Below are 17,415 nucleotides of genomic sequence, written 5' to 3' on the forward strand. Positions count from 1 at the left end.
TCCTTCCATCCCGAGACTGATGCCTAATTCAGGATCTTTGTATCGCCTCCGTCCTACAAGGAACTCAGGTGATCATATCTGGGGGGTTACAGGAGGTGGTAACAGTGGCAAAGAGCTTTGGGTCACATCACTGAGGCAATGTACCTCATTCAACCCTTCACAACTTGGTTTTCATCCCAAACAGTTGAGAAGCTGGGCTCACCCACCCTTACCTTAACACACCATCTGCTTCCGGGTAGAAGTTCCTCCCCTTTCTGTGTAGCATTTGGTCTCCATCATTTGGTTAAAAGGGCCATAATGCAGACATGGGCTAAGGTAGGTGCCAGGATACCAGACTATACCTAGTTGGAGGGCGAGATGGAGGGTTCTCAAACTGGGCTTGGCTTGAGGTTGACAGTGGAAAGCTTTGGAGGAGGGATCCACTGGCTTCCACAGCATAAATGCAGGAAGGGAAAAGCGGCACTCTCATTACATTGTTAGGAGTTAAAGAGTTCTTAGGCACTTTTTTTAGGCTTTAAACATGGTGGCAGGTCAACAACAAAAGCAAACAGTACTCTGTACATATATGTAAAAAGTGTTATAAATAGGCTTTTTAAACCATAGATACTATATACATCTCCAATGAATACAGTAATCCTTCTTTCAGCTCTCTTTCTTCCTTTTTTTCCCCTTAATATATTTGTGGATTTTGAAAGGACTGGGTGGGTGGGTGGGGGTGGTGGGGGTGGTGGTTGTGGGGGTGGGTTTTTTCATTTTCTATCTTGCCAACACCTCTTGTCCTGAGGGCTCTAGTCTCAGTGACCTCCCTTGACATTTCACTCGCGTTTCCTCAAGATGACATAGATCACCCCGCTAAGGATAGCCAGCGGGAAAGCCACCCAGGACAGAATGTAGGCAAAGCCAAAGGAGGCGTTGTCTGTGGAGGGATGCCAGTCTGTGTGCCTCACAGTGAAGATGGCCGCAGCACTCATCACGCACAGGCCTAAGACAGAAGAGAGAGGGAGAGAAAGGGAGAAAGAACATGAGCAACCAAGTCCATGATTGAGAGCAAAGAACATGGAAAGATGCTTTGGTTTAGGAAACTCCCTTCTCCCCTCAATTCCAACCCTCTGACTTCAAGAAATGGTAGGATGTTGACAGCCATGTTTAAAGCATCATTTATCTCTTGCGTTTGGCAAAATAAAAGCCCTCTTTTCAAAACATCCAAATTTTCTTTAGGGCCAACCCAATTGCCCCAGCAGTTCCAGACGACCTGGTATAATGTAGAGAATACAAGTACTGTTTGGTTGGAAAACAAGCCCTTTGTCTGCTCAACAAGGCAAGCTAGAAAGGTGCTATTTTAAAATTCAGGTTGTTACTTTTAAGTAGGACCTCAATCCGGCTGGAGCTCTGCTCTGCAACTCCCAGCACAGTAGTTAATCCTACCTTGTCCTAATCAGTAAAGCCAAGCCTGACTTTTCTATTTTTCCATCCTGCTGCCTCCAGTATCTAAGCTCCCGAGATCAACATTTAAGCTGCTCAAATCAGGCGCCTGTGTAGTAATGCCACTAAGGTCAGCTTTTTTGTATTGCCAGCTCAGCAACACCAGCTCCATGGGCTTTTCCCCTTTTTGCTTTTTCTGAAAGCCCAGCATCAGAGTTTGCCAGGATTACACAATGCCCCTTCTATTCACAGTCCAGAACAAGGCTTTTCCATTGATCCATTCCACAACCTGCTCTATGGGCCACCAGAGTCATTTCTGTTCCTACAACATGCCTCAAGACCACCTACACCTCAGTGCAGTGATATTTGAGCCCTTCTTTCTCTCTACACTGCCCCCTTTGTTTGCAGAAAATGCAAGAGTAGGAAGGTGTTGAATTCATGAACTGCTGATGTAGCTCCTGTTCTCTGGGCCAGCGAGTGGACACCCACAACCAGAGCCCACATGCTGCAAGCAAAACCTATTGTCTCTCTGTTTGGGTGGAATAGAATAAAGCAGAGTAGTGGCCAGTCTGTAAATCATCTACAGTCTTTAGAGAAGAGAGCATAGATTGTCTGTGGAAAGGGCAGCAGAGAGAAGATCTGTACCTTTAAGCAGAAATACTCAACCTCAGTTCTGGTACTTGTCGAGAGGGGTTGTTTCACTGAGCAGATTCATGCATACTTTTTGTACTTTTTTGCTTGCAAGAGGAAGCCAAAAGGTAATAGCTTGGGATTATTTTCCCACAGTTCTGCTAGGGGCATGCATATGCAATAGGAGCAAAGGCTGTGGGCCTCTACTCCAAATCCATAGTAGTGCTGAAATTCAGCTTTCGTAATTCTCTAACTATTGCTGTAAAACTGGAAGCACATCTTGACAGATGCCTTCCACTTTATCAATATTCTAGTCAGTCATCTTTCCTCTGGCATTCTGTCCCCTTTCTCTTCCAGTTGGGGTCCTTCTGATATCACAAATTGGCTTCTCACATTCTGAATGTCCTTGTATGGAAGCAATCAAATAAGGATTCTGGAACTGTGCATATCTTTGTGCATAAATTATGAGCCATAGATTTGAGCTGAGGAACCTCAAATAAAAGTCAAGGGACTTTCTTATATTTGTTTTTGGACTAAAATTTCCATCTTATTGGTTGCAAAGTTAAGAAGAAGAATTCCTTTCATCACATTTCTGCCAAGTTTTCCTACCTGGATTATTAAATTGCTAATGGAAAAAGTGAATTTTCAAAAAGGACAGAATTAATATTATTTCTAATATAAGATGATGCAAACTCACAATTTAATTCAGGCAGTCTCCAGTTAAGAACCAGCTCTATTCCTAACTCTACCTTTCACTTAAATTTGTGTAAGTCATAACTCATACTTACAAATTGGCTGCCTTTTATTAAAAATGGTGGACAATGTTGTCCTTCCTTCGCCTGACAAATTGCTGAAGCCACACAACGCTTTCAGGAATCACTAAACCTTGCTGAAAACAGGCTGTATATGGTATTAAAAACTCAAAACTTCAGCAGTTTGTTGTTGGCTTGAGGAAGGAGAATACCATTTGCTATTTTAAATAATATGCATTCTGTTCATATCTAGGGTCTGTCCTTAAGTTAGACATTCTTAAGCAGGAACTGCCTGTATTTGGATTCTAAATGGGGAGGGCCATTGGGCTATGATAGCTGGAGTTCCTTGTGGGTGTTTGATATGTTTGTGTTGTTGTCTGGCTCTGCCATTTTGTTACTATTATATGCTCTTTCTTGCTCCTTTTTACTGTATATTGTTTTTTTTTCCCATGAACTCCTCAGAGTTGGGTGGTCCCATAGTCAAATAAAATTAAAAATAACATGCTCATAATTTGAGACTGTTATCTCAGTCACATAATCCCTTACCAAAGTCCAAGAAGCTATTGTCTCCAGATGCTTAATAGTAATCAAACCTTCTTTTGCATAAAGGTCATTGAATTTTACACATAGTAATAACAGAAGCAAATGTTTTAAAAAGTCAGTTCTGAGATCTCCACCCCCATTCTTCCAGCAGACAGCTTATACATGCCTATGTACTCTTAAGATTATGCAACTGAATCCATTTTGTTTCTTCTGGGAAAACACTGTAGATGGAGCAAAATCAAACTTCTCTTTCTCAACATTCTGTTCCTTTCAGCACAGCGGTTGAATTATACAGCAACAACCCCTACCCTCAATCAACCATTGTACCATTGCTCTTCCTAGGAACTGAGTCATAAAACAAAAGACTGTTTTGGGGCAGGAGCTTTTCCAAATAAAATAGTACATGGCTTGAAACCAGTGCTGCCTCACTGATTCCCCCCCTCCCGGGATGCCTTTCAGATATTCCACCCAACAGAAACTGAGTTTCATTCACTCAGATTGATCCTGCCCATAAGATTGCAAATAAGAAAAACATGGGTGAGGGCCAGTTTTATCCTAGTTACAAAGAAACATGAATATTCTATAATTCCAGCGAAGATTGCAAGGTACAGATAGAATGTTCACAAATGCACAATGCACCCTATCACCTGAGGAATGCTACAAAGAAGCATCACCATGAATTCTGAGAAACAATACATTTCCTACCCCATCCTTTTTGGGAGGGGAAGCTAATTTACCTATGCCAAGGCAGCTCTCATTCTGGAGAAATTATTATTATTTTTCTTTTTAAGGACACAGACATGAAATGTCCAACTCTAACTAGGTTGGAGCACAAAGACATGAAGGGTAGTCAACACAGAGATTAGCTCTTGGCAGAAGGTGTGCTGAGCAGCACATAATACTCTCAGCCAGATCATACAAGCAGATTCATTGGCTGAACTGGCAAATCATGCTTGATAGTACTTCAAGACTGAAAATGAATGATGATAATGTCTGGGAAGTCTGCCCTGAAAAAAAGCCAAAGTATGGGGGACATAGCCCAATGTAGCTGGAAGGCATCAGAGTAGGGAAAACAGCCATATAATATTCAGCTCATTTTACTACAACTGGTTTAATCTCTAGCCTAGAATAGAGCAAGTATGTACAATGGATGAATGTTGTTCCTTCTACTATGCTAGATGCCAAGAGATTTCATTCAGTGTACATGGTCTCCTAAACAGATGGTTATCAGTCCAGTCCAATTCAAATTTTTATCTCTAGTCCTACATTTATGTCTTAGTACTGTATGATGACATATCTTCAAAGTAAATTAAACTGCATTTTTGGGAGGGACAGCATAATACATGGTTCATAGTATTAAAAGACCAGGAAGGACATTTCAGGGCTTCGTTTTTTTTTAAAAAAAAATCTAGCTTTGGCTGGCAATTTATTTCTATTTTTAATTGGCCAGTAAATACATTGTACATAAATTACATAGCTGAGTGTTGCTCTGAATACTGGCATAAGGCTGTTGGTTTGATTCCTATTTAAATAGTTCTCAAATTAATTCATTTAAATGTCCATTTCAACAGAGACTCAAGAATTTTTTTATTGGATTTTAAGCAAAATGTTGAAGTTTTGGCAAGGATGCAAATAGAGGCAGGAGGAATAAAAATCTGTGAGATAGTTCCAAGTACACGTTAAATTTCAAGGATTTACAAAATCTCTGAAATCCTAATATTATAAGATGGGATGAGGCACTTATAGTGAGAGAAAGACAACTGTTTTCTTTAATAATACAAAACACTGAAAAATATGATATAACAAAAACTTGTCTCTTGTTCTTATTGTTGTTGTCATCCCATCTACCAACACCAAGATATTCAAATAGAAATGCTAAAGAAGAATATTAACTGTTGAATCTCCAGGTCTATTATCCACATCTTATTATTTTTATATGGAGGAAATCCTCTTCAATTAAGTGCACATTTCAAAATGAATACACAAGGGTGTTTTGTTAGCAAGCTACTGAAATTGGCTCAAGGTGATGGATGGGATTTGCATCCATGTAATGCAACCTATCTGGAGAGCACCAAATTGTGGGAGGCTACAAGAGACTCTTGCTTGACTGAAATCGCTCTGCTTTCTCTATTATTAGCCATGGTTTTCTTCCCTTTGCAAGTGCTCCATAGCACATATTTTTCTCCCCTCTACTTACCAGCAAGGATCTGGAAAATACCAGTAAGGTAGAATCGTCCACCTTTAGTGAGTGTGAAGAGCTGGCAGAAGAACAGGAACAAAGACTTAACACTGAAGATGACAGAAAGTATCATCAAAGCTTGGACAGATTGCAGCCATTCTAGAAAGTAAACAGGGAGACAAGAGAAAAGTTAGGACAATATTAACCAGGTATATTTCTACCGCTGCATATACTCAGGACATTACAGCAGCATTTCCAGCTTTTCAATCTGTAGAACTCAGCCAACCATAAAAATTAGAGGCATAAGTCTCTCCATATGAAATAATCATCACGTCTTCCTAGGCACAGTTGCTGAAAAAGCTTGTAAATCCAATCCTGAATATCCCACTGAGGATCACTGGCATACTGACATCACACCTTTATCATTGCTATCAACCAGCAGCAAGAGTTATTCCTGCTAAGATATGGGCCACATCACTGATGAAATGCTAGGAAGAAGTACCTTCCCAGACTATGGCAGCGAGAAAACAAGGGTATGCAGAAGGCTATTATCAAGGCTGGGAAGTCAACAGGTGGCAAACACTGGAAACAACCAACTCAGTTCTAATTGATAGTCCTGTCCTCTTTTTGACCTCTACAGGAGGCATTGGACATTGCTGCCAAAAGGATAAGTCAATAAATTTACACTATAAACCTGCTCAAAGCCAGCCTGAATATTTGAGTCAGAGGCTATTTGTGAGCTTTGTGGGTGGCAAAACAAACATTACAAAATGCCACAACTGTGCTGTTTTGATGCAGGAATATTTTTAAAAAAGGCTTTTATGTAAAGCAGAGCTTAGTCCGACTGGTCTAAAAAGAGAGAATAGAATTAGCTCAACTCCATGGACCACTTCTATCTATTTAAAGCTATGTGGAAATTAGCAGTTCCCACAAAAGGAACATTGTATTTGCACAAGCTCCTTTTTTCGTAATTTTTTTCTTGCCTTTATTTATAAGATTAAAAAAGGGGGAAAATAACCAAAGCAGTACAATAACCTTTTCAGCTCTTACTTTTAATAAGCCCAGAAAATTTTAAAAAGGGCAAAACAATGATCTGGATTCGTGCACATTCTTTGTAATAAAGCCTGTCAGGGACTTTCTATTTTCCTTCCCTCCCAAAAAGTGAAGCAGAAAAAATCTCTTTAGAATGGGGTGAATCTTCTCATAATTGAGGAGCTTATGACAGGCACAAACTTACTTATTTCTACCTAGGGCATCCAGAATTTCTTTGTACTAGTCCAGCGTCCTGTGTTCAAACTTGGTAACTTCAGCTCCCAAAATTCCCCAGCAAGTCCACACATCTTAAAATTGCCAAATTTAGAAGACATTGGACTAAGCCCAATAGATTTCCATACCATATGCACATCAACTTTTTGTGTTTGCTTGTTTTTTAACAAGATAAAGATACTATCTTTATCTAATGCTGTATCATTCAATCAACCCACTGCAAATGTCATGCGTTGTACTTGTGTCATGATGCACAAAGGACAAACTTAATACATGCAAAGGTATAACTTGTCATCATTTTGACACCATTCAGGTTTATTAGAGATGCCACTACCAGTTGCAACCTGCTCTTTTTTATCCAGAAACTCAGATGTAGAAATCAGCTTTCGCAAGTGCAACTGTTTACTTTCTGAGCTAAAAGTGATTTAAAATCCCAACTTAAAATCTAGGTGTCCAGATTAGCCCTGAGCTCCAGAAATGGGATGAGACACCACACAGAACACTATTTTGTGACAGCACCCAAGAACTATAGTTCCCACATATTACTATACATTCCAATAAGGCTTGATCAGTGTAAGTATTTATTCCACCTTAGCACTGTTCATACTTGTCCTGATACCTTGATATCCAATTTATAGGAAATCTGTTATTGCTTTGGGAGCCACGTTTTGATATGTCTTGTAATTCTAGATAGCATTTTTCATACATTGCACAAACAAAATTCTTTTAGGACAGCCATTGCAAAAAACTATGATTGCTGTATATGATATATCAGTAGAGTCAAGTTAGGCATTTTCCAAATTTTTGACATGCTGAGCCCCAAAGGTTCACCATTATTGTTCTAGAAGAAAACTTTAGGACCTACTTTGACCGGGTCATGTATAATGCATTTTTTACACATAGTCATTCACACAAATAAACTGTAAAAATATATAATAGTGGACTTATGCTTGACTTGTTTTACATCTGTGCCCTCTTGGCTGGTTAAAGCTGACTGGGAGGAGACATGTGATTAGGTTCTATTTAGGAAAGATTGCTGAGAGAATAACCACATGGCAGCTTCTAAGGACCTTGAATGAAGTAGATTATCTGGACCCCTTTCAGTCAGGCTTTATGCTACATTATGGGCATTGATCACACTCTTGAATGACCTCTGTTCAGTGTAGGATGGGAGTAATTCATCCATCCTTGCTCTTCTTGACCTCTTAGCAGCCTTTGATACCAAGAATCATAGTACCTTTTGGAGTTGCTTCAGGAGTTGAGATTGGCGGGACTGTATTGCAGCAGTTTTCCTTCTTCTCTGGTGTCTCTTACATTCAAGTATTAATGAGGGAGGGAGAGCTCCCAGCCTATGACCCATTTTGTCCATAAAGCTACTGAGTAAGGTGATCCGATGGTTTGGAGTGAGGTATCATCAATATGTCAAACCCCAGCTTTATATCTCCACCATGGGCTTGAACGATGCCAGGGATGTCTCGTCCAGGAGCCTGGATAGGATGCAATGATTTGCGTATTTGGGCATTCTGATGACAAGGTTATTCTACCTCTGATCCTGAATGGGATGGCACAAGGTGCGCAATTTGGGGGTCCTCCTGGACTCATGGCTCCTGCTAGAAGAGAAGGTACCATGGTGCATACCTCCAGGTTGTGTACCAGTTGTACCCATTCCTAGTCTGGGAGGCTTTGCTCATAGTCATTCATGGCCTCCTGACCTCTTTGTCTGGATTACTGCAACAGTCTACATTGGGCTGGTCTTGAAAATTTTTGGAAGCTTCAATTAGTGTAAAATGCAGCTTCATGGGGTAGTAATTGGTATACATTTGATACATGTAACACTACTACTGTGTGAGCTGCATTGGTTGTCAGGGTGTTCCTGAGTGCAATTCAGGGTGCTGGTTAAAGCCTCTGATGGTTGGGACTAGATTATCTGAGAAACCGTCTTCTCCCAGTTTCTCCTATCTGTCCAATTTGGTCCAGCAGCTTCGGCATATTACAGATCCCATCAGCCGAGGGATGTCAGCTGCAGGGACTAGGAGATAAACCTCTCTTCTGTAGACCCTCTGGAACTTCTCTTTTCAGAAATAAGGATGACTCTGATGGCCTTTCATAAGGCCATGAAGACCTGGTTTTGTGGCCAGATCTGGGGACCCAAGTATTTTAAGGGCTCTATTTATTTGGCTATATCAACACGTATGGCAATAATTCTACTCAGCAGCCATATATTTATTCTGAATTGTTCTCATTGTTTTATTGTTCATTTTTATGATATATTCCACTCACTAGTTGAGATTAGTGGCTATAAAAATTAAATAAATAAAAAGTATTTATTATCCCTATACCATAGCATTGTATAACATTTGACACAACAAGCTAGACTTATTTTAATGGCATTAATACAGTGGCACATAGTTCATTAATTATTGTGGTTATAAATGGCTAATGTATTCTAACCATGATTATACCTAAATAGAATGATTGTTATCTAAAAGTGGCTACCTTTAATTATTTGTAAAAATCTTTCTATATACAGTTATCTCCACAACCTATTTTTCAAAGGACTGCCCAATCTTCTTGTACTCTTCAATCAAAGCTTTGTTCACAGGCTAAAAACATTTTTTTTTTACACGGCATTCTATATTCTCATTTGACTTCTATTAAAATGAAAAGCAGAGAGACATCCATATTGTAGATCAGTGTTGAATAAGAACAAATATTTTGTTAGTGATGCTCTTCCCCTTACTTCCAAAACCTACCAACATTCCTATCATATCATGTTTGACAGACAAAACTGTAGTAATTAGTTAACAAAACTAATTTTCCAGAAGGTTGATACATACAGACACAGAGGATCATGATGATCAAAATTAGAGAGATAACATTGCTTAAGAATTTCAGCTCAATCTCACTGTACATTCTTTTTCAGAAGTAAAGACCAGCTGTGTTTCTGGTGTCCAGCTTAAATCTCAATTCCCACACATACAATTCCCACATTCTCATGACTCAAGATTCTTCAGCTGGATGGCCACCAGAGCATCCTGCCTATTAGAGTTTATGTTGAAACCAATGAAAGCAGATTCCAAACATGACTAAAAGGCAAACTATGAAGATGAAGAATGCTCTAAGCAGCTTTCATGTAAGGAATTTGAAAATAGTGTTTTTCCTTTTCGATGTCCAGTTTTTCTTCTTGTGCAATAGGATTTCAAGTATCACAATGGGTATCTCTTTGGAAAGAAATAAAATATTTGCTTTATGGGTGGTCCTTGATTAGAGGCTGATATGGTATGAATGTGTCTGTGAGGGAGATATAGAGGAGATTTCTTTACAAGATGAAAAAGTTCTGAAATGCACCACCAGGGAGAAAGCTATTAAAATTTTTACATTTCATGATGTGAGAATTATTTTTCCATGATATCATCCCACATAACCGGAGAAAAGGGGATATGTGCAACTAATGCAACAGTACGGGTGGGAAGATTTTATAGGCTACACCTGCAACCAACAGCTTCTAGTTGCCTATGCAACCCGTCCCATCCTAGGGCTGCAAGTGACTCCCACAAGAGACAAACTAAGCAGAAAAGTTCTTGCTACTGATCTACATAAATGCAAGAATTGTCCCTATTTTAAAGGAGAAACTGGATGGAATGCATTGAGAGAGGTATTCCACTGGATGTCAAACACTTGAAAGGGTTTTAATATCTTCTTTTCTTAAAAAAACTCAATGCTGTTGTGGGTTAATGAAAGTACATGGTGTACATGTTACTTCAGGCCTTTCAACAAATGAGCTCATAAGAACGCAACTCTTAACCATTAAGAGTTGTTAAAATGTCACTGTACATAATAGATAAAGAAAACATTTTCTGTATCTGGTAATTTCCAGATGTGTTGAATTCTCATAATTACCAACCAGCGCATTTCCTTATCTCAGCATTTTGTTATGGATCACAGAGGCTAAAGTCCATATTTGGAGAATGCTAATTTGCAAACTGCTAATTCTAACAGATTTGCTAATGTTTTTCTACTCAAAAAATTACAAGAATGGAAGGGAACACCTATATTAATGCATAGAATTGGCAAGCAGTAGGCTGTAATTTTATTTCTTAACAACTACATATTAAACTGGACCTCAGACAATGAAGATGGGAAACTGCTGAAATCTCCCAAAGTTTTAGCTGGCATGGAAATGATCACTGGTCAAACTAGATACAAGACTCAGTTTAATGTAGCATTATGGAAGGGAATTGCACCTATAGTAATAAGCACTAACATTCCATCAAGTTTATTGAACAAGTGTAACATCACTGAATACACCTGAAACGAATTAGTTATCTAATTCAACACTGAGCATGTGTCAGGCTTATGGGTCCTTGTTTTGTTTAGATCCCAGAGGCCTATTCGAAACACACAAAACCAACGGCTAAGGAGAAAGTCATAGAGTAACTCATAAGCATTGCCAAATTATTGTCTATTATTGTGCCATCTGCCCATGCAATAAAAGAACTACAGATCAAAGGTGGTGAAACTAAAGTTAACACTGTACAGAATTGCACAAAGGCTTATAAAAAGGTGTCTGGTTAGTACAGAATGTTACACTGAACAATTTTATACTATTGGGAATCAGTAATCAGGAACTCTTAGAGATGCAGTGTATATCACAGATGGATTTATAAATACATACCTAATTTTGACCAACCCTAATCTATTTATTTTGTATTTTATGCATGCAAACTCTTGACTTCAAAATTATTTTTGCCAGTCCCCATTCCTTTAAAAATAGTTTGAAAGGGCTCTACAACCATTTTCTTCTCCTGTGCCTTAGAACCCTGAAAAATAGGATTAAAAATTAAAAATCAATCTGACGTGCAATAACAAAAATATTACTTAATCATTCTTCATAAAAAAGTAAAGAACATTGCTCGCACTTTCTCATCTTCATCTGTAGTTTAAAATACTGCATGTGCTTTGTTTGCTCATGTGCAGAAAGATTCCAGAGGGATCCAATGAAGTATCTGAAAAGATGTCAAGTCATCTTTTCCTTTGGAAGGCCTTTAAGTGAGGAATTGAGTTAAGGCAAGAATACTTGCAAACATGAAAATAAACTGTCTACTAATTCTACAGAGCTCGAAAACTTTTTTTTTTTAAAGATCAGCTGTAATCAGTGCTTTTTTTCTTAAAAAAACCACAAAGGTGCTGGAACTCACACACGTCATACAACCCGCCTTGCCTACCCTACAAGGTTCCATCTAAAAAAGATGCCGGAACTCCGTTCTGGGCATTCTATGAGAAAAAAAAGCCCTGGCTGTAATAATTATAGCAGCGTGACAAACCATGTAGTCCAGGAGAAAATAAACATTTCTACCAATCCTGAATGGGAGAGAGCAGAACATCTGTATAAAAGAACTATATCAGAAGACACACTGCTAAGTTCAAACAAAATATAGTTGAAATGTTTAAATATGGACATGTTAATGGCAATTTTCACAGCCTTTGTATTTAGTTACTTGTTTCCAGATGAAAATAATTTTGCTAAATTATTCAGAATGAGTTGAGATGGCACAGTTTGACTAGGATTATTTCTTAATGGTAAATCGAAATGTGTATTTAAGACGACAGCCATTTCCCCCCTCGTTTATGAAATATCCTTATTGTTAATTTGCAATCCCCATCAGGTCCTCCAAGTGGCAAATAAGAAAAAAAAAAGTGTTTTTCTCCAATTACTGTCAATTTAGAAAAATCCCACTAAAGAATGAGTTTAGACCATAATTTTACCCGTAGTGGATCACAATAGTTAGCAGTTTTTCCTACAAAGGGTGATCAGGTGCCAATGAAGAATCTATCAGCAGGACAGCCTCTTGTTTGAATGGCATGACTGACATTTGAAAACAGATTGATCTCTTTTCACTGAACTTATCTGTAACTTTTTTTTTAACTTGTGCAATATCATTTTTTAAATCCCAGGACAGAATTGTACACTGTCTTCCAAGTGTGTCTCACACCCCTTACTTCTCTAAAGGCACCACAGAAATGTTCTACAGGGTTTTTCCTTGTGATTGCCTAAAACACGTGACTTTTTACAGCATGCACATTTAACAATCTATCCATCATAAATCTCAATCTTCTTCCTGATCAATCAATACTAAGATTTCTCCAATTTTGTTTTTTGTGAGCCATTTTAATGTCTCTTTTCCACTTCTAATGTATACAATTAAAGTAAAATAGAAAAATTATCAAACCATGAGAAAGAAAATTAGAGGAAACTGAAAATATCTAACATGGAGAAATAATTAGAGATTTTTCAAGCAAGGGACTCACAAGTAAAGCAAGGCTAGGTTTGGTTATGACTTGAATGAAAATTTCAGGATAGTAGATTAGAGTGGGAAGGAGAAAAAAAAACCATCCTTAAAGAAGGCAATTGGCAAACCACATTTGTGCTGCTGCCAAAAAGACATGCATATTCACATAAGTCACTAGGAGTTAAGCCTAATTCATGGGTTCATTACTTACTTTCTATATTAAGAGGGAAGGAAAGGAGAGAGAGAAAACAGATCAGTTCATACATATTTATACCATCTTCCACATCTTCAAAAAACACATAATATGGCCTTTTGAATATCTTATACACTGAATCAAAATACTCAGATAAAAGGTCAGATAAACCTACATATACAAACTACAGTCTATGAAAAGTATTATCCCCCCACTGCTGAATTTCCTGACATTTTGAGTATCTTTGCCTCCAAACAGATTAATAGGGAAAAAATACAGTACTTTGGAAAGGTTATGTCAACACTGACTTAAACCCCACTGGAACTTGGAAGCAGGACCCAAACCAAGCTCTTCATGTAGTAAGCTGGAAAATGTTGAGAGTTGAAGCAGTTTGGTATGAAGAAATAAACTAAAATACCCACCTCCCAGCAATGTGAGAAATTGGTCAATTACAGAAAGCAATTGGTTTTAGGTATTGCGACTCAAGGTGCTGAAATAGTTTCCTGAATCTAAAGGGGAAATATCCTTTCCTATATTGTATGTTTATGAAATAAATGAAACAGCTGCCAAACTTAAGAAATATTACATTCTCAATAAATTAGCATGCCTTACCATTCTCTCCTTGTGCAAATTTGACTACAGTGCCACAAAGGTGAACTAGAGCTGACGCTGAACAGTGTAGCACAGTGGTGGTGAACCTATGGCACGGGTGCCAGAGGTGGCACTCAGAGCCCTCTCTGTGGGCATGTGTGCCGTCGCCCCAGCCCCGCCTCCCCCCATGGCCCCCTCACCAGCAGCCGCCCTGGAGGAGAGTCACCCCCGAGTGCAGCCCGCGTGGAGCAGCGCAGCCAAGGACATGGCAGCCGGGCAGTGGGGACAAGACTCCGCCCTCACGCCCCATTGCGTGCAGCTGATGCTGTGGGGCATGGGTAGACGGTGTCGCCGCCATGGCACTGCTGGGCCACCTGGGCAATCTGTGGCGGGCCATGGAGGCGGTGAGTGGTCCTGTGGGTGGGTGGGGGTGGGGCCAGTGGCATGCGGGCAGGTGGTGGGGCCGGGTTTTGGGCACTCGGTCTCTAAAAGGTTCGCCATCGCTGGCGTAGCAGATGTAGAAGTTGCCTGTTTAGATCCACATTTTCAGTATAAAGGCTTTGCTTGGTTTTTGTTTTTTTTTAAATTTTATGAATTACAAACAAAAATAGGATTCTTTCTCAACACTTATGCAATGAAATAGAAGCATTCTCTTTTGGTTCCATTTATCACCAAAGAGTACCAGGCTCTAAATTGTTGCCCGTGTTGAAGACATTACTTGCTGGAAAGTACAAAGCCATTTTTTTTCCCCACAAGTAAGGGAGAAAAAAAAAAGGATGACAAAGAATGCAGTTTGATGTTTTTCCTTGGAAACTGTGGCACAGTATATGCCTATGAATGCAAACAACCTTAGCTTGCAAAGTTCAATATGATGGATATTGCTGTTACACATCTACATGGTCCACTTGCTTAATCCCTTCTTTGCTAACAGCCTTTCCAAATGAGGTGCTTCCTAACATCTTGGTCTGTAACTCCCATCCTCCTGTGCTTCATGATTTGCAAACAATAGGGTCCACTCTGTGGGGGGCATTAGATTTATAAATCCCATCTCCCAAGAAATGGCAAACATTCCAAGGAGAAGGGGATTTGGAGGAGAAGCTTGGCATTTCAACACCTTCCTCAAATGTTTCTCTAACAGTTTTTTTTTTAAGAAACTGCAAAATCGCCCACTGAAGTCTTGTAGTTGCAATAATTGTTTTAAAAGATTACAATGTTGTATTTATTTGCTGTACACTTTTAAAAAGGAGCAATACAAAATATACAAACAACCAATCAATGACAATAATTGCAAGTTCTTAGTTAATTGCAAAAATGCTTACCTCTATCTTCTATAAGCCTGGCAATTTTATTTTATTTATTTTTGATCCTGGCCTGTAGAATTTAAGCAAGCTGAAACTTTTTGTGGCATGTACCTCTCTTTGCTGAGTTTTTGTTTTGGGTGGCTTTATTTAAAAGCCTTTTAGGGTAGAAAACATTTTCAAAGGAAACAATGGTAAAACAAAGACAAATAGTAAGCATCAGAATAAAAGCAGGTGACAATAATTAAAAAGCCCTTCCACTCTTAAAAGAAAAAAAAATAACACCACAAAGCCACTAACTGTCAAAAGAATGTATAGAGACCAAGTACTGTAGATCCAGAGAACTCACTAATGACAACATTTCAAAAACTTCATTTGACTATTTCTTTAAAACCCTGCCACACAGTATGTTGTAATTATGCAGATTATGTTTATCTGTTGAAAACCACCTATGGAACTTTACTTTATAGAATCCTTCCAAGGTAACAGGTGACAAAGACTGAAGATTTGATACACACCTGTGTATCAAAATCAAATCCACCTCTATCTAAATTGAGGGTATTCTTGGACAGTGATGGAATAAGAGGGGAAACACTAGTTAACACTGATACACCCAAGTAAAATTTAAGCCTGTCTCACTCATGGTCAGGCAGATAAGATGAAGACAATATCATGGCTATAACGAAAAGAAGGTAAATTGCTAGGGAATGAACACATCATAGCTAGGTCAAGGGGAACATGGCAATAAAACAAATCTACCCTTGCTGGATGAAATTTAAGCATTCTTACCTTGGCCCGAGGTAGCTTCAAATATCTAATATCACTACTAGTTGCATTGGGTGCCAATGTGCTTCTAGGTGCAATTCAAGGTGCCGAGTATCACCTTTAAAGCTTTTTATGGCTTGGAAATGGTCTATTTGAGGGACTTTCTCCAGTTGTTTCTATTCAACTGAACTGATGAGGCAGGAATACTGGATGGTGGGGCCTAGAAAATACATCTTTTCTGCCATGGCAACTGTTCTATGGAACATTCTCCCTCCAGAGATCAATGACCCTGCTGGTTTTTTGTCAGTTCTTAAGGACCTGCTTCTGTGCCCAGGCCTGGAGCATTGAGGGTGTTGAAGAACTTTTTTTCTTGGTTATTTTTTAATGATTATATTACATGATTTATTCTGTCACTATGTATTTTAATTTTAATTTTTGTATTATTGTAATTATTTTTGTTTTTAATTTTGTTTGCCATCTATAGAATCACTTGTTGAGATATGTGGCCATACAAATTGGAAAAAAAAAATCTGGTGGCCACTGATGACTTCATCCTTCATGTATTTAATTTACTATCCTATAAAACTGCCTGGGCCTGTGACTGTCATCTCATTTGAAACAATAAGCTATTCAATTTATTTGTGCTTTAGTCAAACAGGTTTTTTTTATTTCATTCCTCCTTCTACGTGTACATCTAAACCAGGGGTCTTCAAACTTAGCCCTTTTTATGACTTGTGGACTTCAACTCCCAGAATTCTTCAGCCAGCTTGACTGAGGAATTCTGGGAGTTGAAGTCCACAAGTCATAAAAAGAGCCAAGTTTGAAGACCCCTGATCTAAACCAAACAGCTATTCTCCCCACCCACACACTTACTTCTTTCCCTGCAAGACTCCAACTATGCAGAGGAAGAGGGGGCAGCCAGAATTGAATTTTAGAGCTCTTCTTGCAACAATGACCATGCAATAGATAGCAATGCAACAGAAGGTGCCATACAGAGTAACTCCACAACTTCACAAATGCCACAATTCAGTAACTCCACCAGCACTACCAGCACTGGATAGAAAGCAAAGGCTTCTTATGAAAATGAAAAAATGAATGACTGGTCTACACATTGGTAGGGCACTCCAGCGAACAGACTGAGCCAAGAACAAGTAATGTGAATACAGTCTAATATGTAAAGAACAACACAAGTCAAGGTCTTTTTAAACTGTATTCTGACCAGAGTCACTGTGAGTGGGGCAGCCTATAAATTTTATGTAAATATGCTGCCTCTTAAATAGTTCCCTCTACCAATGATTTCTGTACTACCATAGGAAAAGCCTCATCATTTAAATTTCTGCATACACGGTTCCTACTATAGCATGGAAGCAATAAGAAAATTGGAAGCTTTAAAATCTTTCAGAAATAAGACTTTACATTTTCTAAAATCAAAACTTTGTTTCACTTAATGAAAAAAAGCCCTGTTGTACATCAAGGAGGCAATGGG

General features: G+C 38.8%; 1 protein-coding gene across 1 annotated transcript in view; it reads right to left on the reverse strand.

Annotated features, from left to right (window-relative positions):
• Window positions 1-753: 753 nt before the first annotated feature.
• Window positions 754-17,415, reverse strand: part of PMP22 (peripheral myelin protein 22) — a 28,947-nt gene continuing 12,285 nt past the window's right edge. Inside the window, exons 4-5 of the mRNA XM_029285733.1 lie at window positions 5,545-5,685; window positions 754-982 (exon numbers count right to left, since the gene is read on the reverse strand). Coding sequence (XP_029141566.1) covers window positions 816-982; window positions 5,545-5,685 — 308 coding nt within the window. The 3' untranslated portion in view covers window positions 754-815. The remainder of the gene's footprint in view (window positions 983-5,544; window positions 5,686-17,415) is intronic.

The sequence above is a fragment of the Protobothrops mucrosquamatus genome, unplaced genomic scaffold (assembly GCF_001527695.2).
Source record: "Protobothrops mucrosquamatus isolate PMUCROS unplaced genomic scaffold, P.Mucros_1.0 scaffold2145, whole genome shotgun sequence".
Taxonomy (NCBI): Eukaryota; Metazoa; Chordata; class Lepidosauria; order Squamata; family Viperidae; genus Protobothrops; species Protobothrops mucrosquamatus.